This window comes from Eublepharis macularius, chromosome 1 (assembly GCF_028583425.1).
Source record: "Eublepharis macularius isolate TG4126 chromosome 1, MPM_Emac_v1.0, whole genome shotgun sequence".
Taxonomy (NCBI): domain Eukaryota; kingdom Metazoa; phylum Chordata; class Lepidosauria; order Squamata; family Eublepharidae; genus Eublepharis; species Eublepharis macularius.
The window spans coordinates 223405474-223430516 of record NC_072790.1 but is presented as its reverse complement, the minus strand read 5'-3'; the positions used below and the strand labels follow the sequence as shown (position 1 = coordinate 223430516).

At 43.4% G+C, this 25043-nt stretch overlaps 1 protein-coding gene across 1 annotated transcript in view; it reads right to left on the bottom strand.

Moving 5' to 3' along the window:
* Positions 1 to 260: 260 nt before the first annotated feature.
* SCARA3 (scavenger receptor class A member 3) overlaps positions 261 to 25043 on the bottom strand; it is a 42853-nt gene continuing 18070 nt past the window's right edge. The window contains exons 4-6 of the mRNA XM_054972401.1: positions 21352 to 21450; positions 17913 to 18956; positions 261 to 4866 (exon numbers count right to left, since the gene is read on the bottom strand). Coding sequence (XP_054828376.1) covers positions 4427 to 4866; positions 17913 to 18956; positions 21352 to 21450 — 1583 coding nt within the window. The 3' untranslated portion in view covers positions 261 to 4426. The remainder of the gene's footprint in view (positions 4867 to 17912; positions 18957 to 21351; positions 21451 to 25043) is intronic.

Here is a 25043-nt window from a genome sequence, read left to right as displayed (position 1 = left end):
TTTTCCCCTAGTGGTGACTCAAAGCAACTTAGTATATCATTCTCCTTTCTGGCATTTTATCCTACAACACGTGTGAAAGGTTAGGTTGAGAGTGTGTGACATCCACAGTCACTCAGCACCTGGATCTCCCAGATCTTAGTCTGGCCCTCTGACCCCTATACCACGTCAGCTATGTTGGTTTATGGAGCCAGCAGGTAAATTTTTTAATAGAGAGTAGCTTTTCCTCTCTCCCTGCCCCACCCAAGGAAGTCAGGCAGCCATTCCACACCTGCACATTCATAACTTTATTGGTCTGGGAATTATACATGTGGTTGTCATATTGTATGTAGATAACGGAGTTATACAGCTGAAGGGGAAAGATGACGCAAACCAGCTGCACCATGGAATGAACACACACCACCACAAACAAATGTGCATGCATGCATGCACATACACGCGCACACACACACACACACACAATGGGAAGCACAGTAACCAACTGCAACACTCGCATAGCTGACTTTAGAGCACTGGCAGGTCATGAAGGGGCAGATTGTATAGCAGTCTTTTTAGGCCTGTGGGGAGGGCAGCTACATTCTAAAGGTAAGAGCTGAGACATAAACAGTTCCCAGGATCCCTTGCAACATCACCGAGGTGCAGTGTTTGCGCTGTATGGTGCACCCACGTAACGATGGTCCTGCCAGCTGCATCCAACCAGCCAAGGTGCTTCCTCAGCCAGTGATACTGGGGGTGCGTATTGCTTTTTGTCTTCTGTGAATTACTCTAGCGGAGACAGGATAGAAAACCGTAGATTCACCTCTCTCCATTGCTGTGTGGCTAGGATGTGATCAGACTTGAATATATTATGTGGATCCAGCCCAGATTGTTAGACGGAACCCATCACCTTACTCAGGACACTTGGATATGGCTGGATGTTTTTCTGGACCAAAATATTTGGAACAATGAGAAATCTCAGGGCTCTAGGGGTGATGGTGGGAATTGGTTTCGTTTCTGGGCCACACTAATTGGAGAGGCTGCTTTTCCTCCCTGCCCCTGCTCACAATGAATCATCTCATTAGGTAGCCATAAATAAGGCTTCAACATTTGCATGCCATTGCAACCCCCCCCCCCCTCAAGCTGGTTTGACTGGAGGGTGCAAAATCGCTGGACTTGCTCACACCTCCTCTCCCTGATCTAGACCGTTTTAGACTGCAAGAGAACAGATGATGGTAGATGTACGTTTTTGCTGGGATGTACAGAGTATTGCAAGAAAAGAAGAGCTCAATCAAGGCCAAGCTACAAGTGATGAATGACACTTGAACAGCAAGTGAACAGTATGTGATCAAGTGGAGTGCAAGTGGAGTGCAAGTGAACAGGGAGGAATACACGTGAGTCTGTTCACTTGCCCTTCAAGTGTCATTTGTCACTTGTAGCTTTGCTCTCAGACAACCAGATCACAAGGTTCAAGGCAAGAAACTCAGAGTCACTCTCAGAATGGCAGAGGAGGAGGTGGACAGATCTGAATGGCAGGGGACAATCCACTACCCACCCCCCAAATAAAAAGTTTTGACTCTCATCTCCTCTGCAAATTAATAAAGGGGGTGGTTTGGCTGGAAGCTCACCATCTACCCTTCATTCTAGCAAAGGAGCCAGTCAGAGGTAGGAGCAGTTCCTTTGAGTACATGAAGAAGAGGGAAACTTTACCCTTTGCCTCCCCAAAGAGCTTTGAAACTGAGAGCTAAACTACAGGCGATGCCTGGCACGTGTTCGAGTGTTGGGTGATGCAATTTTACCTGGGAACTGTAGTATTAAAAGAGCCCCTTGGGTTTGCTGTGGAGGGCCAGTTGAAAATACAAGCAAAATCAGGTTTCAAGCATTTTTCTAGTGTAGTTTATGAGCACAAGCCTTAATTCCACCACCACCACCCCACAGGTGGAATCTGCCAGGTCTCTCCCTCCCTCCTCCCACTCTGGGTGGAATTGCAAAGTTCCTCTCCCCCAGCAATCTTGCAACTATTCTTTTAAGATCTGGCAGATTCCATCTGGGGGTGGGGGGTGGGGACTAAAGGTTTGTGCCCATAAACTACACTAGAAAAATGCTTCAAAACTTATTTTGCTTGTCTTTTCAACCACAGTACTTCAGCAGCTAAGGAGTTAAGGGCACTAACCAAAACCTTTTCTTTTTTCACCCCTCCCACTGCTTAGCTTTTAGTCTCAGCCTCCCCCTCCCCTCCACTGGGTGGAATTGCAAAGTTCCTCTCTCCCAGTTCTCTCTCAACTTTTCTTTTAAGACCTGGCAGATTCCAAGGGAGGGAGGGGGATTAAGGGCCCATAAACTACACTAGCCTACAAGAACTACACTTCAAATCTAATTTTGCTTGTATTTTCAACCATCCTCTTCACAGGGATGTGGAGGGGCTCTTTTAAAACTACAGTTCCCAGGTGAAACTGCATAATCCGACACTTGAAGAACACGTGCCAGGCGTCACTTGTAGTTTAGCTCTCTTTGTGCTATTCAGTCATCGTTTTTCCACATTCATCCGCAAATGGAATAAAAACTGGGGTTTCAGCAACACTTGCCCAGATGGGTACAATCTGACTATTCAGAGAAGTAAGTGCTGAATTCTGAAGTTCCTTTTCTTCCTGAAAATTCTCCATTTGTCCCACTGTTTTACTTACCTTCTGTTCTCTCTGCGACTAGCCATCTCTTCGGGAATCAATTTTTAATTATCAAAGGCAGGGAGAGGAAATTAAGTACTGCTTTTCTCCTTGCAGTCTAACTCACTCCTCACTATTTTTATTATTTTTATTGTAGTTATAGTGCAATTGTGAACTTTCAAATAAAAATAACGAGAGTGGCTTTGACTACCAACGGAAAAGCAGTGCTTTTGCATTGATTATTAACCATGAATGGCAGGGCTGGACCAGCCAGGAACTAACCAGGACGTAATTGATTAATCAATCTGAAAGCAGCAGGACAAATAAAGGGTCAGTAGACTCAGAAAGTCTCAGTAGTGCTTTGTCAGTCTACATCTGGATGGCTAGCATTGGAACTGCTTTTTATGTTTAAAAAATTGCCACATAAGAGATCTGAAAAAAAATATGGAAATAGAATACTGAAAATCCTGGAGTGTAACAGGTTGCCAGTGGCATCATCTGGGTTCTCTGTTAAAACTAAGTGAATGAATCATGGCAATTCCAAACTAAAGGACAGCACAAAAGGAATCTTGGAGAGGCAGAGCTCAGAGTTTCACCCAATGCAAAGAAGTTTCCAGAGTATAAAATCTGGTTTCCGCAACATCTCTAAATAAAAATTAAATGAACAAGCAAGGCACACCCACCCCCTTTCTTCCTTTTCCTAGCAATGATACTGGCACAACAACAAAGGCCAGTTTCTTCACTTACCATGAAGCTGCCTTATACTAAATCAGCCCATTAAGGTCAGTATTGTCTACTCAGACTGGCAGCAGCTCTCCAAGGTCTCAGGCAGAGGTTTTTCACAATACCTACTACCCGGTCCTTTTAACTGGTGATGCCGGGGATTGAACCTAGGATGTTCTGCATGCAAAGCAGAGGGGTTTCCACCGAGCCACAGCCCCTCCAATGACCACAGGAAACTTTGCTAATGAAGATCTGAAGCTGCCTTGAAGCTGTTTGGTATAGTCCCTCTGACTGGCAGCAGACGTCAGGCAAGCTGTCCAATCTGAGATCATTTTGAATGGAGATGGCCAATGATTGAACTGAGGCCCTTTAGCCTGCAAAGCAGGTGCTCTATCACTGTGCACAGGCCCTTCGTAGCTGGCTTACAGTTTTGGGTTCCTTTGAGAGCAAAGCAAAGTGAAAAGTAGAAAGTGGGCTTGCTTATAAAAGGATGCCTTTTTTTTTACTAGCTCTTCTCTTGTGCCTTTAATAACAACTTGGCATAATGAAATGCTGTCCCCAGCTATGGAGACAAGCCACGGAAGAAATGCCATGTCATAACATTCTGCACTAAAGGCACAGGAGCAGAGCTAGGAAAGAAGATGGCAACTTTTTATACATATGTACACAGACACTGAAATCGGCACACATTAAGAACTTTAACCTTGCCTCTAAAACATCTTTGCCATATTTTCCTGCACATGGACGGCAGGAGCAAAGAGGTCCTCCGAAGACTGGACGGAACTGGATGCAGGAAGGGGAAAGCAATGAAGGTGCTTAAAACAAGACAAGTGGTGGTACGGAGACAGCAGTGGCGACTCTTTGCCTTTGGAGATTCCTCAGTGCAGGAAGTTTCATTTCCTAAACTCGCTGCTGGAAACAAGTCCTGGCAGTTTGGTGCTGAATAAATGAGGGCAGGCATCAGTAGGACAACTGTTCTTGCCACCTTCAGTGGGGGGCATCCAGGTGTTAGCAGCTGCAGAGGCCCCATTCAGCTGCCCACACCTTCCACTCTTTTTGGAGCAACCTCATGCTCCCGGTGGCCCGGGTGGTCCTGGTAACCCTGCCCGGCCTCTTAACCCAGGATCTCCCTTTGGCCCTGGTGGCCCGGTTAGGCCTGGTGGCCCTGGTTTGCCTGGAATTCCTGGGCTTCCCTGTGGGCCAGCAGGTCCAGCTGGCCCAGGAGAACCATCTAGCCCTGGAGGCCCCACATCCCCCTTTGGGCCTGCCTGACCTTTGGCACCAGATTGTCCGAAGCTTCCCTTGCTGCCTTTGAATCCAGAGAGGCCTTTTGGGCCCACCGATCCTCTCTCGCCTTGTGGACCTGGGGGGCCTGCGGGCCCACGAGCTCCCTGCAGACCAGGTGGCCCCATACTCCCAGGGTCACCTTTTGGTCCTCTGCTTCCGGGGGGGCCCTTTCCGCCAAGTTCTCCTCTGAATCCTCTGGGGCCTGGGGGGCCAGGAACACCTAGGGAGGAAAAAGAGCAGTGATAAAGACAATGTGTGAGGATATCTAGATTTGAGGTTGACGATTCAGACTTGGGAAATTCCTGTTGATTGAGGGGAGCCTGGGAAAGAGGATTTTGGGGGTGGGGAGGAAGCTCAGTGGAGACAGGATGCCCTAGACTGCACCCTCCAAAGATACCATTTCCTCCAGAGGAACTGATCTCTGTAAGCTGGAGATAGATTGTAATTCTGGGAAAATTCCAGGCTCTGCCCCACTATGATAAATCCTACTATTATTTATTTAAAATATTTTAATGCTGACTTTCCACCCAAATAGGCTCGCCAAGGCAGCAAACATTTGAACATCCAAAACAACATATAAAATAATTTGGTGTAGTGGAGGACTCTAATCTGGAGAGCTGGGTTTGATTCCCCACTCCTCCGCTTGAAGCCAGCTGGGTGACCTTGGGTCAGTCACAGCTCTCTCAGAGCTCTCTCAGCCCCACCCACCTCACAGGGTGTTTTGTTGTGGGGATGATAATAACATACTTTGTAAACCTCTCTGAGTGGGCATTAAGGGCGGTATATAAATCGAATGTTGTAGTTGTTGCTGTTGTTATTAAATAATTCAATAAACACAAACACAAAATCAAAATCATGGAGGAGGGCCAATAATAGTTATTAATGTTGTGTGTATCTCTAGATTTGTATGGACCACAGACCTGGTTGCTGTTGCTCATAAAGTATCCTCTAAAACATCATGAGAGATAGTGGGCTGACTAACCTGCCCTGTTTAGGGTATTAAAACAACCTTGAACCAGTTCTGGGTGTATATTGACTGATTTATGTCATTTATAGTCTGCCTTTTTCACTGAGAGTCAGGGAGGATTATGCAGCATGAGACAATTTAAATCCACATCCAATACATATTAGAGGTTTGGATTGCAGAAAGTGAGCAGAAGTATGATCACTTCTATTTTCTAGCAGGCACTGCCCTCACACTTTTAAGGACTAGCAGCATAGCATGTACATTTGCAAATAAGCAGATTTCCAACCCACCATTGCTACAGTTTTCTAGCATCCTCTTTAAAAAATTGTCCTGAATTTCCTGTTATGTTAATTCAGCCACTGTGGAGAAGCTGAGAGTGCCTAACTTTGTTTTTTTGAAGAGGAACCATTTCCACAGAAAGCAAGTTTCTGTGCAAATGGTTCTTTGTCTTCAAAAACAAATTCTCCAGGGCCCCTCGGATAGGAGGGCTCAACCCCACATACATTGTAATAAACATCAACCAGGCTGTTTTAGCTTGAGGTGTCTGGCTCCACCCAAACAAAACCAAGGAAAACCTCCAGGTGTTTTCAACCTGCCAGCCAGCCTTTTGAACCCCCCCCTCCTATGCCCATCAAACTGAAATGTAGTCATGTATTGACTCAAGCAGTTCTGCCAGGCCCTGCTAAGCCAGGTGGATGCGGTACTCACTTGTCTATGTCAGCCTTTTGGCTTGCTACATATTGCACGCTTTTTCCACAATAAAAAAAATATCTATTACAGAGCTCAGAAACAGGAAAGACAAACTAATCTCTCTGGTTGGCAGAGGCAGATACTGCAATAGGTGGATTCTAAGAGGGGTGTAGCTGGAGCTGGGACCAGCATGGGGGTGGGAGGGGGTAGGGAATGTGGCACCCCAAACACTTTTTAGCTTGATTCTGGGCTTAAACCCTGTACTGAATGCCAGTGTGCACATCTGAAATACATAAGACAGAAATAAAGAGAGGCTCTGAACATGTGCAGAGTGCTCTATCTGGCTGAGGGGGCCAGAAAGCTTTGAGGCAGTACTAAGGCTCCATCCACTGTGGTTCCCTTTTTAAATGTTAACTGCTGAGAACTTTGCCATGCTCAGGAACGTTTTGGATTGCCGTAAAGGTCCTGCCATTGGCCCAGAGGCCTGGCTCAGCTACGCCACCCTTTCAGCACAATCAGCCAACACACATCCAGCTGCTCCTTAAACTGTGCACCAACACGGTTGCCATCATCCTGGAGAAAAAAAAAAGAGTCCTGCCCCTTTAACAGAGTCTTAACGTAAGGAATTGGCCCATGAAGCCCTCCATTGCACAGAGGTAAATAACATAACCTGGTAAATAACACCCCATGAAGCAAAATAGTAAAAAGTCCAGTAGCATCTTGAAGACTAACCAAAGGCTCTCAGGCCACTTTGCAACTAATTAACTAATTTTCTACTTTGTTACTTCTGTGTTTTTGCAACATGATTGCTGTTTGACTGTGACTCTTTGAAAAAGATTAATATTGAAATGGGCCAATGAGGATCCAGATAGCCCGTTAGAGTATTTATGAGACTCTTCACTCTCCACAGCCACCTAATGAAGAACCTTCGTGTCAAGTCTTATTTCCTCTAATACCATTGTGATACAAGTGCTTTTTGGACTTTCTTCACTGTTGGACTCATGTTTGATTGTTGGATATGCTCTGTAGACAAATTCTGTTATATGCTGCTATTCATGCACTTTAATATTTCCATGTGCAATATGATTACTCTTTGAGGACTAGCACCTTAACTATTTGCATCCTGTGTTTCCAGTGTGTATATCTTTCACCAATTTGCAATAGCACTTTAAGAATTTACTCACTTTGGGTAAAGAGACCTTATATGACAGACATACAACTATACATTTCTATATTAGAATATTTTCCACAGAAGGATTCTTTGCTTCATTGCTCTATTGACTGTGTCTTATTACATCTTAGTCAGTATATTGTGGGTTATCTTGCTTTTGTTTCTGCCAGTTCTCACCGCGATTCTCTCTCCTTGTTGTGCTATTCCACGCAGGGATGGCAAAAATTTGGCCATTCCAGGCCCACCTTCAGATCTCTGAAGAGCAATTCTGGAATCCAAAGCCCAGAATCAGTTCTGGAAATTCAGCATCAGTCTGAGCAAAACATTCAGTGCACAACAACAGTAGCAGCTGAACGTCTTGTGGAGTCTGGATGTGAACCTCACGTCACACAATGGAGTTTCTTTGCCTGCCATAGATTTTCATTCCTGCTACCACTTGCTCAGCTCTGTTTCCCACGTGTAAAGCATCTACATGTAATACAGGGCCGACTCCTGTCCCTGGAGGCACATTTCGCAGCCAGAGCGTTGTCACTTGGCTGTTCCAAATTGAGTGTGTGCATGTTTTATAACTGATGTTGCAATGCCAGCTCATCAAATGGAAACCAGCTGCACAGATAGCCTCCTTATATTACTTCTCTAGAGGCTACATTCATAAGCGCAGAAACCTAGTCCGTAAGGCACCAGGCCTTATGTCAGTACTATACACACCCTTTACATGTTCCAGGAGTGCACTGACAACAAGGAAGCTCATGTTTGAGTGATGACATGGGATTATGCAGCAACCTTGGAAGTAGACCTACATTTCCCCCTAACTCTACAAGTTCCCTCTTCAGTCATTTGGGGCTACAAAGACCCAACTTTTTAAAGCTTTTTTGCCTGGAGGTCATTTTTAAGCATCACAAGTGATCACGCAAATGGTTATTTACAAATCTGATTTGGTGTGTGTGTTCCTGGGCCCCAGCAGTTAACCCTGAATGGCTGATAAATGTAGTATCATTCATTATTGAGTCTAAACTGGCCTTTCTTTCTCTGCTATGGGCCTGAGATGGGGCAGTAGATCTTTTTTGTTTTGTTTGGCATATCCCCAGTAACCTTTTACTGGCCCTCATCCCTGGTTGTGTGGGCATGTGTGTTTATTTATGTTATTTTAATGCTTTAATATCTGTTGTTTTCTGCCTTGGGGACTCTATTTGTGTGGAAAGGTGGTATGTAAATGTTTTAAATAAATAAATATATTGTTTCTGCTGATATTTTCTCAGTGGTTTCAGTTCTCTGCTCTTCACTGATGGTTTTGGGGATTAGTCTGTATTGTGTATGCACGCTACACAGTGTGTGTGTGTAAAGCTATCTTGCATACCATGTATACATAGGATGTAATGTATAATATTTTTAAATTATAACAACAACAACATTCGATTTATATACCACCCTTACGGCAACTTTACACCCACTCAGCAGTTTACAAGTATGTTATTATTATCCTCACAACAATCACCCTGTGAGGTGGGTGGGGCTGAGAGAGCTCCTAGAAGGTGTGACTGACCCAAGGTCACCCAGCTGGCTTCAAGTGGAGGAGTGGGGAATCAAACCCACCTCTCCAGATTAGAGTCACACCGCTCTTAACCACTACACCAAACTGGCTCTCAATGTGCAAATGATGCTGGAAAAATATATGTATTTTACAGGAAAGGGTTGGTGTAAATGAGTATAGTCTGCTTCCATTTAGGAATTGCTCATGTGCTCCTGCAGTGATCAGCATGGAAGCAGAGGGAGACACCATCTATATCCACATGCCCCACCCCCACTGTGCTTGCTGCTGCCATCACCCCTCCCCTTTTCTTCCATCATATCTGCAGAAATCATGTCCCACCCCCCACCCCCGCCTCACAACCTCCCTTTTCCTCTTTCCCAGCTGAGCCGTGGTATAAAGTCTGTAGATTCTTGGATGCTTTAGCTGTTCCTACATTGGGTAGTGGGTTGAACAAGGTGGTCTGTAAGGTCCCTTCCAGTTCTATGATTCTAGAAGGGCTTAAAAAGAGGAAAGGAAACTGGAGCACAGCACTACCATTTAAAGACAGAGTTTAGCTCTGCCCCCTTCCCCAGATTGGCCACAGGTCACCCCACAAATCCCCAGTGAGCCAGATTAAAGGATTTTTTAAAAAAAATATCTAGCTCATCAGGGGAAAATATGGAAGCCACACATCTTGTGCCTGGATTGGGCAGAACCTCATGTGGAGCTTCCTGCTGTCCAAGCAGGGGGGAAATCTTCCTGTTGAAGAAGCCAAAAACTAAATCATGAGTTCAATTAACAAAGAAAAAGTGAAATCTCAATGGGAATTTTCAGGTCCAGATGGCAAGGATGAGAAATTTGATTGTCATCCCTAACTCTAAGCTACCCCAGATATTCTTTCATTGTAACGAGGGCGTTTTCAACAACGTTGTATTGGGGAGTCAGGAATAAAAAAAGATAATCTTAAAAAATAAAAATCAATCTAATGCTCTTTTTCATGTTGTTGGCTCAGGAGGATATTCAAGAGCATCCAAAAAAAAGGCAGCTCTACAAATTGGACAAAACAAGTCTGAGAAATACCAGAGATTATTCCTTAAGCCTGTTATTCATTTATTATTTAGGTTTCACAGCCCAAAATAAACCAACTCTGGAACAATAATCCAAAGACAAACAGAAAAACAACTCAGATCTATAAATTCCCCAGAGATGTCCATGTTAATCTGTAATACCACCAAAGCAAAGACTGCTTTGGTGGTATTATCAGCTCTGAGCCCGACTCTAAATCTGATCTGGGGTCTTATGAGTCCATATGAAGGAGAAAGCAGTCCCAGGCCCTCAAGCCCAGAGGTGTAGTGAAGCTGTTGTTGCTCAAAAGCCACATGGGTCCAAGCAAATGGGCGTGTGTGTTTGACTAATGAAACCAGGTGCCAGGTTCCAGTTCCACAGCAGATGCCACTGAAGGCCTTCCTTAAAACATTCAGCAAAGGGACGTTTAATTTGAAGGGTTAACAATCCAGCATCATCTTAATGAATCCAGCTTTGATTTCATAGTTACTCTCCCTCTCCTAATTTACTATTCTACCGGATTGTAAATAGCAATTTTCTTGCTCACCTTTGGTCAGTCAGAATCACATTCAAGCAGACTTCCGGTTTGGGATCTATGGAGGTCTGAAGCAGCTCCAGTTGCGGAGCTGACCGGACTGCCGTTTTAAGCGGCCGGCGGGGTGAAAATAGCCCGCGGCCGACTGCTCTCAGGCGGAGAGCAGACAAAGAACGCTCGAGACCCTAGGGCGCGTTGATCTCGGACGAGGGGGGGCTCTGCGCAACGGGTCCCCTCCCGATCCTTGAGGTCCCACCCTGCGACGGGTCGGCTACAATCTCTGCGGCAGTTTTGGGGCCAATTCGGTTGGCATAAGACCTACATACCCAAGCTTCGATTGGGAGAAGAAGCGGAGAGGGAACTTAAAATCGAAACAGCGATTACAACCCGAGAAAAGTGAAGGGAAGGTAAAGATCACTATCTTCCGATACGGGACAGATTGATAAAAAGAGAGAGGAAAAAAAGTAGATTTTTAAACTGCAACAGACTAGTGAAAAGGAGGGGAAGACTCGGCAGGAGTTGTATTTGAAAAGAGACTAAGTTTAAAGAAGTTATTAAAGAAATTGGACTATTGTTTTGAATACCTGTGGTTTTGGAGCTGTGAGAAAAAGACACCATCGCGAGATCTGCTGTGGGAAGACGGGAGACAGGAAGTGCGTAACAACAATAGAGTGGCTGGAGAGAAGCGGCCCTTGCTGGAGGGCAGGAAGAAGGGAATCGCCATCTTTGAGAGGGGAAGGGTCGCGGCCTCAGCGGAAAAGGAAGTAGGCCATTTTGGATTACAAAATCATAGAGAGACCATAGAGAAAAGACGCCCGACATTTTGGACCCTTTAAAAATTAATTTACGCAAGAAGACCGGGACATTTGAAATAAAAAAGGTACTAAATTCAACGCCACGGAGTTAAGGAAGAGAGCGGACTCGTGGGAGCGAGCTAAAGCAAGCCCCACGATGTCGAAAAAAGAGTGGCAATCGGCAATAGAAAACCTGGACAAAAAACTTTTAGAGGTGATCAAGGAATTTAAAGACATGAAATTGGAGCTGATTAAAGAGGTTAAACAGACAGTAAAATCGGAGCTGTCAGAAGTAAAATCGGAGCTGTCAGAGGTGAAGAAAGGTATGGAAACAATACAAAACGAATTACAAGGGACGCAGCAGAGAGTTAAAACAGTAGAAGGAGCGATGGAGAACTTAGCAGACACGCAACAAACGGAGATGAGACTGATGAGGGGAAGGATGGCGATTGCGGAAAGTAAACACATGGAAAAGCAGCTCAGATTTCGCGGTTTGCCGGAGATAGAAGGAAAGACAGCGCAAGAACAGATGACTGAGGTGTTAGCTGAATACCTGGGGAAGGAGGAGGAGGAAGTTGTGGCTATCCTTGATGTGGCATATCGCGTGAATTCGAGAATTGCAACCCAGAGGAAAGTACCAAGAGATGTGATTGTGCAATTTACAACACGAAACATGAAAGAGAAGATTGTGACTAAACAGTTTCAAGATCCATTGGAGATCGATGGCAAGACAATTATCATAATGAAGGAATTACCCAGATCAGTGTTACTAGATCGGAAAAAATATAAAGCGCTAGTCCAGATGTTGAAGGACATGAAAATCAGGTACAGATGGGAGCTTCCAGAAGGTGTGTCCTTTGAATTTGGAGGTGCCAAAAAGCGCATTAGATCTGAGCGGGAGATGGAGCGATTTATAAGGGACAATGAAAAAGACTTACCAACAAGATTATGAGTATGGAGTGTAAAGTATTATCTTGGAATGTAAATGGACTAAACTCACCGAATAAGAGGAAAAATATCTTCCACTGGCTATTAAAACAAAAAGGTGACATTGTTTGCTTGCAAGAGACTCATATTCGAAAGCAGGATGTAAAATATTTAAAATTGGGAAAATTGGGCAAGGAATTTGTAGCGGCCTCAAGCAAGAAAAAAAGAGGAGTGGTGTTGTATGTAAAAGAGGAGCTACAGCCAAAATTTGTAATGAAAGATGTGGAAGCCAGATTTGTAGCAGTGGAATGTATTTGGAATTTAAAGAGAGTGTTGGTAGTCGGAGTTTATGCGCCTAACGGTGCAAAAGAAAGCTTCTTTGAGGATTTGAGGAAGCATTTAGACGATCTTTCATATGACCAGATAATTCTTGCTGGAGACTTCAATGGAGTGACAGATTTGGAATTAGATAAAAAGACAATAACGGCACAAAAGAAAAGAGGATTATTACCAAAGCTCTTTTTTGAGTTGATTCAACAAGAGACTCTGGAAGATGTATGGAGGAGAGAATATCCCAAAAGCAGACAGTTTACTTTTTATTCTGCAAGGCACTCTACATTATCAAGAATTGACATGATCTGGGCCTCAAAAGACTTAGCGTTATGGACTAAGGAGGTAGAAATAATGCCGATGATAGGCTCAGATCACAACCCAATTATGTGGAAATTAGGGAAAAGGAGAAAAAGGAAAGCATGGAGAATAAATGAGGACTTGCTACAAGAAGGCGAGAATATGGAGATATTGAGAAGAGAGACAAAGTTCTTCATACAGTATAATGTGAACAAAGAGGTACCAACTGACAAAGTTTGGGATGCTTATAAGGCGGTTATAAGGGGCATACTAATGGACTTAAATGGTAGAGCAAGAAAGAAAAAAGAGGAAAAAAGACAAGAGATTGAGGAGAAAATAAAAGCCAAAGAAATACAGCTAAAAAAGAGACCAGGGAAAAAGAAATTATATCAGGAAATTAAAATACTTCAAGAACAGCTAACAGCAATGAGTAACAAAGAATTGGAGTGGAACCTTAAAAGACTGAATCAGAAAGTATTTGAAGGTGCAAATAAACCTGGGAAGTACCTGGCATGGCAATTGAAGAAGAGAAGGGAAAAGAAAATAATAAACAAAATTTGTGAAGACAACAAAACGTATTTGGAACAGACTACCATTAGTAGAGCCTTTTATAAATTCTACGCTAAGCTGTACAATAAGAAAGAAGTAAATAAAGAATCAATAGCGTCATACTTGGAGAAAACGAAACTTCCAGAAATCTCGGAAGCTTGGAGAAATAAACTGAACAGTGAAGTAACAGACGAGGAAATAAGTAAGGCAATACAATCTGCAAATCTAGGAAAGGCGCCAGGGCCAGATGGACTTACGGCTAAATTTTATAAGACAATGGCCAATGAACTGGCACCATTCCTAAAAGAGGTGATCAATGGAGTTTTAAGGGATCAAAGGATTCCAGATACCTGGAGTGAAGCGAACATATCACTGATCCCAAAAGAGGGCCAAGACTTGACTAATGTGAAAAATTACAGACCGATATCGTTACTTAACAATGACTATAAAATCTTTGCGAAGATACTGGCGGAGAGATTGAAGGGGTGGCTCTCGGAAATCATAGAGGAGGAACAAGCAGGTTTTTTGCCAGACAGACAAATCAGAGACAATTTAAGGACAGTGATTAATGCTATTGAATATTATGATAAGCGTTGTGACAAAGAGGTTGGTTTCTTCTTTGTTGATGCTGAAAAGGCGTTTGACAATTTAAACTGGGATTTTATGTTTGCCACTATGGAAAAGCTACAACTGGGAGAAAGATTCATCAGAGCAATCAAGGAAATCTACAGAGACCAGACTGCAGCAATTGTGGTGAATGATGAATTGACTAAGAAATTGACTATTAGTAAAGGAACAAGACAAGGTTGCCCGTTGTCTCCACTGTTGTTCATTTTAGTATTGGAGATCCTGACGATACAAATACGACAAGACGAGGAAATTCGAGGAATAAAAATTAAGGACTATTCATACAAGGTCAGAGCATTTGCGGATGATATAATGTTAATCGTAGAGGACCCATTGGAGAACATGCCAAAAGTGATTGATAAGATTAAGGAGTTTGGAGACTTGGCAGGTTTCTATATTAATAAAAAGAAGTCAAAGATATTATGTAAAAACATGATTAAGCAGAAACAACAATTGTTAACGGAAATAACGGACTGTGAAGTAACAAGCAAGGTGAAATATCTGGGAATTGAACTGACTGCAAAGAATATAGACCTATTTAAAAACAATTATGAAAAACTATGGATTCAGATAGAGAGAGACTTGATTAAATGGAATAGGCTGAATTTGTCATGGTTGGGTAGGATTGCAGCAGTTAAGATGAATGTGTTACCAAGAGTTATGTTTTTGCTACAGACAATACCAATCATCAGAGACTCTAAACAATTTGAAAAATGGCAGAGGAAATTATCAGATTTTGTATGGGCAGGCAAGAAGCCTCGAGTGAAAATGAAAGTTTTACAAGATGCAAAGGAAAGAGGCGGAATGCAACTGCCCAATCTGAGACTCTATCACGATGCAATCTGCCTAGTGTGGCTGAAAGAGTGGATGACATTAAAGAACAAGAAATTATTAGCCCTAGAGGGATACAAAAAAATATTTGGATGGCACGCATACCTATGGCACGATAAAGTAAAGGTCAACTCGATGTTCCTGCATCATTTTATACGGAGAAGTCTATATACAATTTGGAAGAAGTACAGAATTTATCTACAAGAAGGAACTCCTTTGTGGGTAGTTCCATATGAGGTGATAGACCCGAGAGTTGTTGATAATGAACAACGTTTAACTTATAAAGAAATAACTAGAATTGAACTATCTAAACTCAGAATAAAGACGCAAGAGGAACTATCACCTCATTATGATTGGTTCCAGTATAGACAGATCAGAGACTTATATAATTCGGACTCTGCAAAGGGAGGCATACGAATAGAGAATTCGGAACTAGAGCAGACCCTTCTTAAAGAAGATAAGAAAAGAATATCCAAGGTATACCAAGTACTGTTGAAATGGTATACTGAGGATGAGACAGTTAAAACACAAATGGTGAAATGGGCTATAAATTTTAACAAAGAAATAACAATGGAGGCATGGGAATACTTGTGGAAGACTACAATGAAGACAACGACATGTACTAGCATTAAAGAGAACATTTACAAAATGATTTATCGTTGGTACATGACACCAAAGAAGATTGCGCTAGGGAATTTGAATATGTCTAATAAATGCTGGAAATGTAGGAAACATGAGGGCTCCCTCTATCATATGTGGTGGTCGTGTGAGGTAGCTAGGCAGTACTGGGCGGAAATAGTAAGGGAAATGAGTGAAATTTTACAATTTCAAATTAATAAGAACCCAGAACTCCTGCTACTAAACTTGGGAATGGAGGGAATTCCAGCCCATCATAGGACATTGATATTTTATATGACATTGATATTTTATATATGATATTTTATATGATATTTTATATTTTATAGTAAGGGAAATGAGTGAAATTTTACAATTTCAAATTAATAAGAACCCAGAACTCCTGCTACTAAACTTGGGAATGGAGGGAATTCCAGCCCATCATAGGACATTGATATTATATATGAATTCCAGCCCATCATAGGACATTGATATTTTATATGGCGGCTAGACTTTTGTATGCGCAAAAATGGAAAGTACAAGAAGTACCAACCACTGAAGATTGGATTTACAAATTGCTGTATATGGCTGAAATGGACAAGATGACAAGAAAACTGAGAAATCTGGACTCAGGGCAGTTTAACACAGATTGGGAGAAGCTGAAACAATATTTGGAGAAGAAATGGGAGGTGGGAGGAAAACTGTGGCAGTTTGAGAACTACTGATGTATAATAAAGTGCAGAGGAGGGTGACTTTACCGGGGGGGAGAAGAGATAAAAGTGAATCTATAAGCAGTTAGATTAATAGATGGATATATATATAGATATATGAAGGTCAACAAATAGAACATTGATAGAAAATAATTAACTATAAGGTTTAAATATAAGGATTGAGTAACCAATAATATTTTCTTTCTTTGGTATGATCTGTATAATGCACCAAACTGAATGTCTAAGGTTAAAGATGAGTCAAATTGATTGATTATATGATGAGAGTTATATTGAATTATATTGAATTATTATAAGAAGACAACAATATATGGAGTATAAGTTAAATTGTTTGACTTAAATGAATGAATGTATGATTTACATGGTTTATGGTTTATAGAAATATCTGAATTATAGAAATTGGGATAAATTGTTTATCCAAGATGGAAATAAGGACTTACAGTTTGGGCATAGAATATTAAAAATAGTTAAGGATGTACTGCTTAGAATAAAGGAGAATATATATTTGTTTTAGATAGAGAAATTAAATTGAAGTAAGGGAAAAGGGACAAGGGGTTGGAAAGCTGTTGGAAGTCAATAAAAGGGGGGGAAAGGGGGGGGTTAGAAATGAAAAATTGGGGATAATTGAATGTAATGTAAAAATAATGGATTCTAACCCAATAAAAAATTTTTCAAAAAAAAAAAAAGAATCACATTCAAGCAACCAGGCAAGGAATATTCACAAAATTTTGTTCTCTCCCTTTTTTCTCACAGGTTTCAAACAATTAATGAATGCGTAGATAGGATGCGCTATCAGAACTAGTAACTTTTGTGGCTGTCACAGAAAAGTAGCTAAACATATTGTCGAAGGCTTTCACGGCCGGAGAACGATGGTTGTTGTGGGTTTTCCGGGCTGTATTGCTGTGGTCTTGGCATTGTAGTTCCTCTGAAGATGCCAGCCACAGCTGCTGGCGAAACGTCAGGAACTACAATGCCAAGACCACGGCAATACAGCCCGGAAAACCCACAACAACCATAGCTAAACATACCTGATTTGTATTATCTGTAAAGATCTACATACTAAAATGCTCTTGTTCCATAGAAATCTATTATGTGTTTATCCTACCCTTCTTTCATTGAATTCAAGACAGCCTATATGGTTCTCCTGTCTTCCATTTTATCTTCATAATAACTTTTTGTAAAGCAGGGCTGTTTTCACACGTCTTACCTTGTTCCGGAAAACAGCGAAATCTCGTGCGAAATCACGTGAGAAGATGCTGTTATCGTGTCTTCTCGCGCGATGACAGCATCTTCTCGTGCGATTTCGTGCGAGATTTCACTGTTTTCTGGAACAAGATAAGCCATGTGGAAACGGCCCAGGTTAGGCTGAGGATACACAACTAGTCAAAGACCACGCCCACAGCTTCAACACACACACACACCCCACCCCAATCTGGTCATACACTGCATTTCACCACATTCTTTTTCTCAGCTTATCCAACCTCAATAGACATATATTCTTTCCATTAAACGTAAGAGATTACTCTAATTTGAGGAACTGTAGCTCCAAAATCTCCCTCGTTTTGGAGATTTTCAGCCTGAAATCCGACCTGTTCCCTACCCCATTTCCTGCCTTGCTGTTCCTCACCTCGTAAGATGGTGACATTCTGGAGGATCTCCCCATGCTTGGTGTCAACTGTCTTCATCTCTTCCATGACCATAGAGAGGTTGCGAATGTCAAAGTCCAGTCGGGCACTGAGCAAACTAAAGCGCTCCCGTAGGAGGTCTGTGGTACTCAACATAAGGCTGACTGATTTGTTTAGGTAATAGAGTTCCTCAGCATGCGTGTGGAAGCCCAGCGTGCAAGAGAGCCGCACGTCATCCAGGTACTTGAGCATGCTGTGGACGTGGCTGTCAGTGGCATTAATGTTGGTGAAGATCGTGTTGATCTCGATTTCATGGGAGGTCATACGGCCTTCCAAGGTTTCAAAGCGCTCAGCTGTCCGGTTCTGTGTGTACCGGGTGTGGTACTGAAGGTCATGCATGTTTTCCTCATGGTCGTCCAGGAAGGAGGAAATGTTGTCCAGCTGCAACTGTAAACTCATCACCTGGAGGACAAGGTCATGCATCCCTTCCGAATTCTGGCCGATTCTTTGTGAAGCAATACCCAAGCTAGTCTGGATGTTCTTAACTAGCTCTTCTGTTTTGGAGGAGGTAGCTCGCAAACTGCCAAAGATTCGAGAGTAGTTCTGCCACTCTGTCATGATCTTCTGTAGCGTCAGTGTCTCCTCGTCCGTCTTCCTTTGGATGATATGGATCCAGTCTGAGGTCTGCCCCACTGTGAAGTTCATCTGCTGTACGGCTGCCTCGACATCAAATCGCTCCTGCGACAATTCCTTCAGTGAACTGCTCAGCTCAGAGGTGGCTGCCTGCCAACCTCTCACCTGGGCAAGGAAGAGACTCACACTCTGGTTGACCTGCTGAATGGCAGAAGAACAACCATCCACCTCTCCAGTGATCGCTTTGTTGGTGAATGAAAGCTTCTGGTGGGCTTGAGCGGTGCGGTCAAGTAGCACATCCTGGGCTAAGAGTTTCTTCTGAATCTCCTCCAGCTCCTCCTGCAGTTTGCTGATCTCCTGGCCCAGCTGTCCTGTGTCATGACAGAAGGAACAGTTGACCGGGGAGTTCTGATCTAGAGAGCAGAAATAAAGAGAAGGAAAAGGTGGCAAAAGGAACTCAGACACATAACGCGAGATCTATAATGACGGGCTAGAGCAGTGACTACAAAGTTCAGTTTCCTGTCTTCCAGCTAGGGCAGCCAGATCTCACATATCAAAAGGGTGCTGAATTCAACCCCCCATTTATCATCCCTAGCATCACAAAGAGGACTGTGAGTAAGCTGCAGTTCTACAAATGCATACTTCGCACAGCATTTTGGGGGTCTCAGTTGAGTTTTTGTTTAGCAGCAAGTTTCTAATTGCAAAGTTAGGCTTGAAAGCATATCAATCCCACCTGTCCATCAAGAAACCATGCAAGAAACCATAAATGATACATTTCACCCCTTATAACAAACCTGTGAAGCAGGTTAAGCTGAAAGATAGTGAAGGGCTCAAAAGTACCCTGTGAGCTTCATGATTTGAACCTAGGTATCCCCAGTCCAACACGTTAACCATTAACACTAGCTATCTCTGGCTGCCTTATACTGAGTTTGTCCACTGGCTTGTCCATTGCAATACTATCTACTCTGATTGACAGCATTTCTCCAAGGTCCCAGGCAAAAGGAGGCTTCCTCGTGCTGGAGATGCTGGGACCTGCACTATACAAAACAGGCCTTCTACCACTGAGCAGCGGCCCCTTGCCAGATTGTGTCCCATACAGCCAGAAACATCCATTTAAAAATAGCTTCCATCTTTTTTTTTCTGCACTGAGTCACACATGTGCTGTTCATTTGCACTTGTAAATTTCATCCAACATTTGCTGACTGAATAAAAAAACTAACCGCAGTTTGCTGATTGTCATAAATGATTTTACACACAGAAAAGATGTTTAAATTTCATTCCCAACAAAGAAGCAGATGTTTTGCACTTCATCATTCTGGTTTATTTCCTCTGTTATCAAGATCTTCTGGCTAAATGTAGACCTTAATGCAGACCTAAGCTCAAGAGTTACCCCAAGCAGCCAGTGCAAAGACCTTGAACCTAAACTGCATTCATTTATTCATTCATTTGTTCGTTCATTTGTATAATTTTTATGTGTTCCAAGAACATGGGGCTAACATTGCCTTGTACTAAGTCAGACCACTGGTCCATCTGGCCATTTTGTAGAACACTCTCTCAGCAGAGGCTCATCTTTGTACACTTTTCACTTGTAATAAAAACAGTTTCTTCTTTCTTAAGCATTATAGTTTTTTTTTAAAAAAATGCTAGTTGTTGTTATTTTGAGCTGCTACAGTGGTTTATTGGCACACTCTTCTTGTTTTATAACATATTTTTATTTTAATTACTCTATTGTTTATTAAAAGCTATATATGTCATTAAAAGTTTATTAAAAGCTATATATGTCATCTTGTGAAAGCACTGGATCACTGTGGTGAGGAAAGGAAGAGGGGTGGCCTTGGGCCCCTTTGATCCTTGCCAGTGGGAAGGGGTTTGCTCTCCATCTTGTGGGTTAGATCCCACAGATTCATTCTGCCAGCGGTGAGGTTAACCCAAGAGGCTCCTCTTCAGCTGGAGGGAAGCACCACTGCTCCTGCAACAGATTCACAGACCTGTTGCCTTCCTCTGTTTTTCTCCTGCAGCTTCCTAAAACATGCCCACTGGGAAAGGGCAGATCCAGCTTCCTTTGCCTTACGTACAAGTGGGCCTTTACTCAAAAGCAGGATGTTGCTCATAAGGAGGGAACCAACTGGAGAAAGGAGCTGACCACCTGCCACCTCCAAAGCAGTTCCAACATTTTCCAGATTGGATCCTTTCTCCACTCTACCTCTGTCTTTCCTTCCATCTCTGGGGCCTTTGCAAGGCAGAGGTATCCCCTGAGTACCTTTATCGATGGAAATGTTGATCAATAAGTAAGTATTTTTTAATCTGCATCTCAAATGCTATGTATATGGAGCAAAGAAGAGGAAGTAAGGAATTCAGCTGGAAGTAGAATGTAAGGAGGAAAATTTAAAGAGGCCTCGAGAAGCCTTAATAATGCTTTGACTGCCAGCAATGGGCAAATCGGCGCTATATTTGTGTTTTAGGTTTTCATCATCACCACAAATCAGATCTGAAAAAAATATGGAAGAGGGGGAACCACTGAAACACGCCTGGTTCCTCATGAGGATGTTTGGATTGGCCATTAAAACTGAGTGAATGAATCAAGGCAATTCCAGACTAAGCAGCTAGTACTGGAAGAAACATATATCCGAATAATTAATTAGATAATAAATATTTAAATTATATGCCCATTATCACAGATGCAAACATTTGCTCTGTCTAGCAGTTGCAAAAATGTTGGAACTCGCTTTTGTTTTTCCCCTCTCTCTTTCTGCTCCACCCATGTACATACAGTGCACTTGAATCCCATCTGACAGACATCACACTTACCCAGTTCTTGGAGGTTCTCCTGGACTGACACAATTTTCTTCTCATAGTATGTATGAGCTGAGGTAACATCATCAGCTATAGAGTCCACCTTCTTAAAAACTGCAAGGAAGAGGTGAAGAGTGTGAGTACATCTCTCATATGTGCCTGCTGATCTTTAACTCAGGGCCATAATTTCACAACCATGGACTCATGGTTTGCACACACAGCTTCCCAAATAACTGTCTTCAAAGGAATGGCCATTTTTGTTCATCTCCTTTGTTAATTACAAACACAACCCAAACAGCTTCAAAAAGAGGTTAATTAAATTTTGACTGCCCCCAGTTATGACTGGCTCCCATTAATTGATCCATAGACTAAGCAGACAGGAACATTGCTATTCTCCTTTAATGCGCACCTGTGTATTTGCTCATTAACCTTCCCAGAAAGTTAGTGTGGTGTAATGGTTAGTGTGTGTCTTGCAAACCTTGGTGTGATTCCCTCACTGAGTGACTGTGGACCAGTTCGTCTCTCTTCGTCTTGCCCACCTCAATGGTTATTATGAGGAGAAAAGAGAGGAGAGCCATATATGCTGCTCTCTTTGGAGGAAGGGTGGGATAAAAATGTGTTCTCTGGGGTAATCATCCTGTTTCACTTTGTTTTAGACCCCAAACTTCGTCAGCCACTTTCTTCAAGAGTAGAGTTCTCTTCCAGCCAAGGCCTAAACAGTGCCAAGCAGAGCAGATCTTGTTCTTACTCTTCTGCAGATACATCCCAAAAATAACATTCTCTTCTTTTGGCAACTGCCTGGTTTTGCTGAATCATGTTTAGTTTGCATTTCACCGTATCCCACCCGTTCCTTCCAGCCAGTGGGTTAGCAGTTCTCTTACATTTTGTACTGTCCCTTTGGGGATTCCTTGCTTACGGACAACTCTTGCCTGCAGGGAAACGGGATGAAGATTACTTGTGTTCATAAATGGAACAAAAACCACGAGGGATGGTACATTACATCAAAACAAGATTGTGGCTGACCTGCAGTTTATATCAAGTTTATATAGTGGCGAAAATCACTACAGTGGAAGATGGCGGCACCAGTCAGTTTTCATGCAAATTGACTGATATACTTCAAAACTTGCATCTGCATTTTGCTCCCAAGGGGTGCATTATGCTTTCCCTATTTTATTTTATTATATTTATATCCTGCCTTCCCCACGAATAGGCTCAGAGTGGCTAATATCAACAAAACATGGATAAATACAGTCTTAAAAACTCATAAAACTATATAAGTTATCACCAATCCCAGTAATTCAGTTCCAGGTGTTGTTAAAACACATAAACCACTATTAAAGGCATAAGCTCAGCTTCTACAGGGTCGGCTGTGGAACGGCATCCAGAGCAGGACAGAAAACAAGGCATGGTGGTCAGGAAAAAAGACGGAAGAGGGGATGGATGCCAGTCCTCAATCAAAGGCCCAGTGGAACATCACTGTGTCACAGGGCCTGAATCTCCAACAGGAGTGCGCCAAAAGGGCCCTGGCCCTGGCTGAGGACAGGTGAACGTCCCTCGACGCAGGGATCACCAGTAATTGCTTATCCGCAGAGTGCAAGGCCCCTAGAGGCATCTCTGGGTTGGGTAGAGAAGTGTGTTCTGAAGTTCCACATTTTCTGATCCTGATTTGGATAATGACTGGTGAGCAGAGAGAGGGGGCTTAAACCTGTGCCATTTTCCCATCTTGAAAAGGCCATGGGTGCTATTTGTCCCACTGTGGAAATGTAATGTATAGCTTACTGGTACATGTACAGCCCTCAAAAGGACAAACAGCCTCCCCACTAGGCTGTTTCAGGTTGGCAAACTTGTGCTGGGGCAAGTTCTAAGCCCTCCTGTCCACACACCATGGTCATGATCCAAACTGGGGTTCTGCATGCCCAGAAAGCATGGGACTTCAGAACGCCCCTGTGAACCTAGTCTGAGACACCCGTAGAGGGACTGTATAGGTAAGCCCTAACCCTATGTTTTATCCAGGGTGTGACTGAAATCACACACTGGATGTCAAGCACAGAAAGGATGAAATGTGACTGTAAATCATCCTCTCTGCATGGTCACCTATCAGTTCAGAAAAGCGAGCACAGGCACTCTTAGAACTGTTTTTCACATGCACATACCAAAAGCAGAGGAAGCAATGAGGAAGAAGAGGAAGCAAGCTTTAAGTAGCATATGAGAACTTAGCCCAGGGCTCCAGTTCGGATATTTTGGAGGAAAATTGATACCTTATGAAAAACAGGCAAGGACTTTACCATGTTCCTTCTTTCTGGGGCAAAGCATCTGCTTTGCATGCAGAAGACCCCTGGTTCTACCCCTGGCACCTCCGCTTAAAAATTTCTTGCAACAAGTGATCGGAAACACATCTCTCTGTCTTGACAACAAACCGTTTCTGAATGGAAATTTGCTCAGAATTCCCCGCTGGGGCGTTGGTGACTCGCTCTGTCCATCCTTCCTCTATTTCCTCTTAGTATAAATTTATAAGGTAGCAGCGTAGCCAGGGATTTCTTTTTCTTACGTTCCAATGTTGAATTTAATGGATGCTCCACATGCAGCAGGAGAAGTTCCAAGCTGCCTGGGCTGCCAGCCACAGCTTGGTCAAACAAAGGAAAAAAAATAGAGAGAGAGAGAGAAAGAAAGAAAGAGAGAGAGAGCACGGATAAAGATCTGCAAGGTGGATATTTGCTAGGGTGTGATTTCCACAGATCAGCAACAGCTCTCTTGAAATGGATTTGACAGCCTCATCCATTCACAACAGTTTCAAGTCAAGCCCAAATATGGCAGCTTAATGGATCCCTATGGCCCAACATACTTAGACAGCCAGCATGATGTAATGGTTATAGTGTCAAATGAGGATCTGGAAGGCCCAGATTTGAATTCCCGCTCTGCCATGGAAGCTTGCTCCATTTTGGTCTCACAACAACCCTGCAAGGTAGATTAAGATGAGAAAAATGACTGGCCCAAGGTCACCCAATGAACTTTATGGTTCAGGCCCTAACCACATGATACATTTTCCCCAGGTACATCTGTGGGTCGAGTAACGGGTCAGCAGACTGAAAGTTGTGCTATGGATTGGGACTGTAGTGCACACAGTGAGCTTAAGCCCAGGGCCATATTTGGGATGGGGGGGTAGGGTCGCTTGCCCTGGGTGCCACCAAAGAGAGGGTGACAGGCGCAGCTGCTGGCAGGGAGCGCGTGGAACTGGTGGTGGCAGTGCAGGTGGCTGTGCGTGCATGGAAGGCTGCCTGTGCTGCCCTGGCCACCTGCTGTGCTGATGGGGCAGCCGGCCCGCTGGGCACCAAGCTGGCTCTCCTGGTCCTGCAGTGGCTGCTGGCTGGGAGTGCGTGGAGCTGGTGGTGGCAGTGCAGGCGGCTGTGCAGGAGGGCTGGGAGGCCGTCCGTGCTGCCCTGGCTGCCTGTTGCGCCAACGGAGCAGCCAGCTTGCTGGGTGTTGAGCTGGCCCTCAAGCTCCTGCAGTGCTGCCAGATAAGCGGCTGGGAGACAAGCAGCCTGAATTGTGGGAGTGCTCCTGGGGGGAGGGGGCGGGTACGCCCTGCTCGATGATGTCACTTCAGTGATGTCACACACGTGGTGCGCACGTGTGGTAACTGGGGCACCACCTGCCAGGAGTTGCCCCAGGTGCCTGCGACCCAATTAATGCCACTGCTTAAGCCTTCT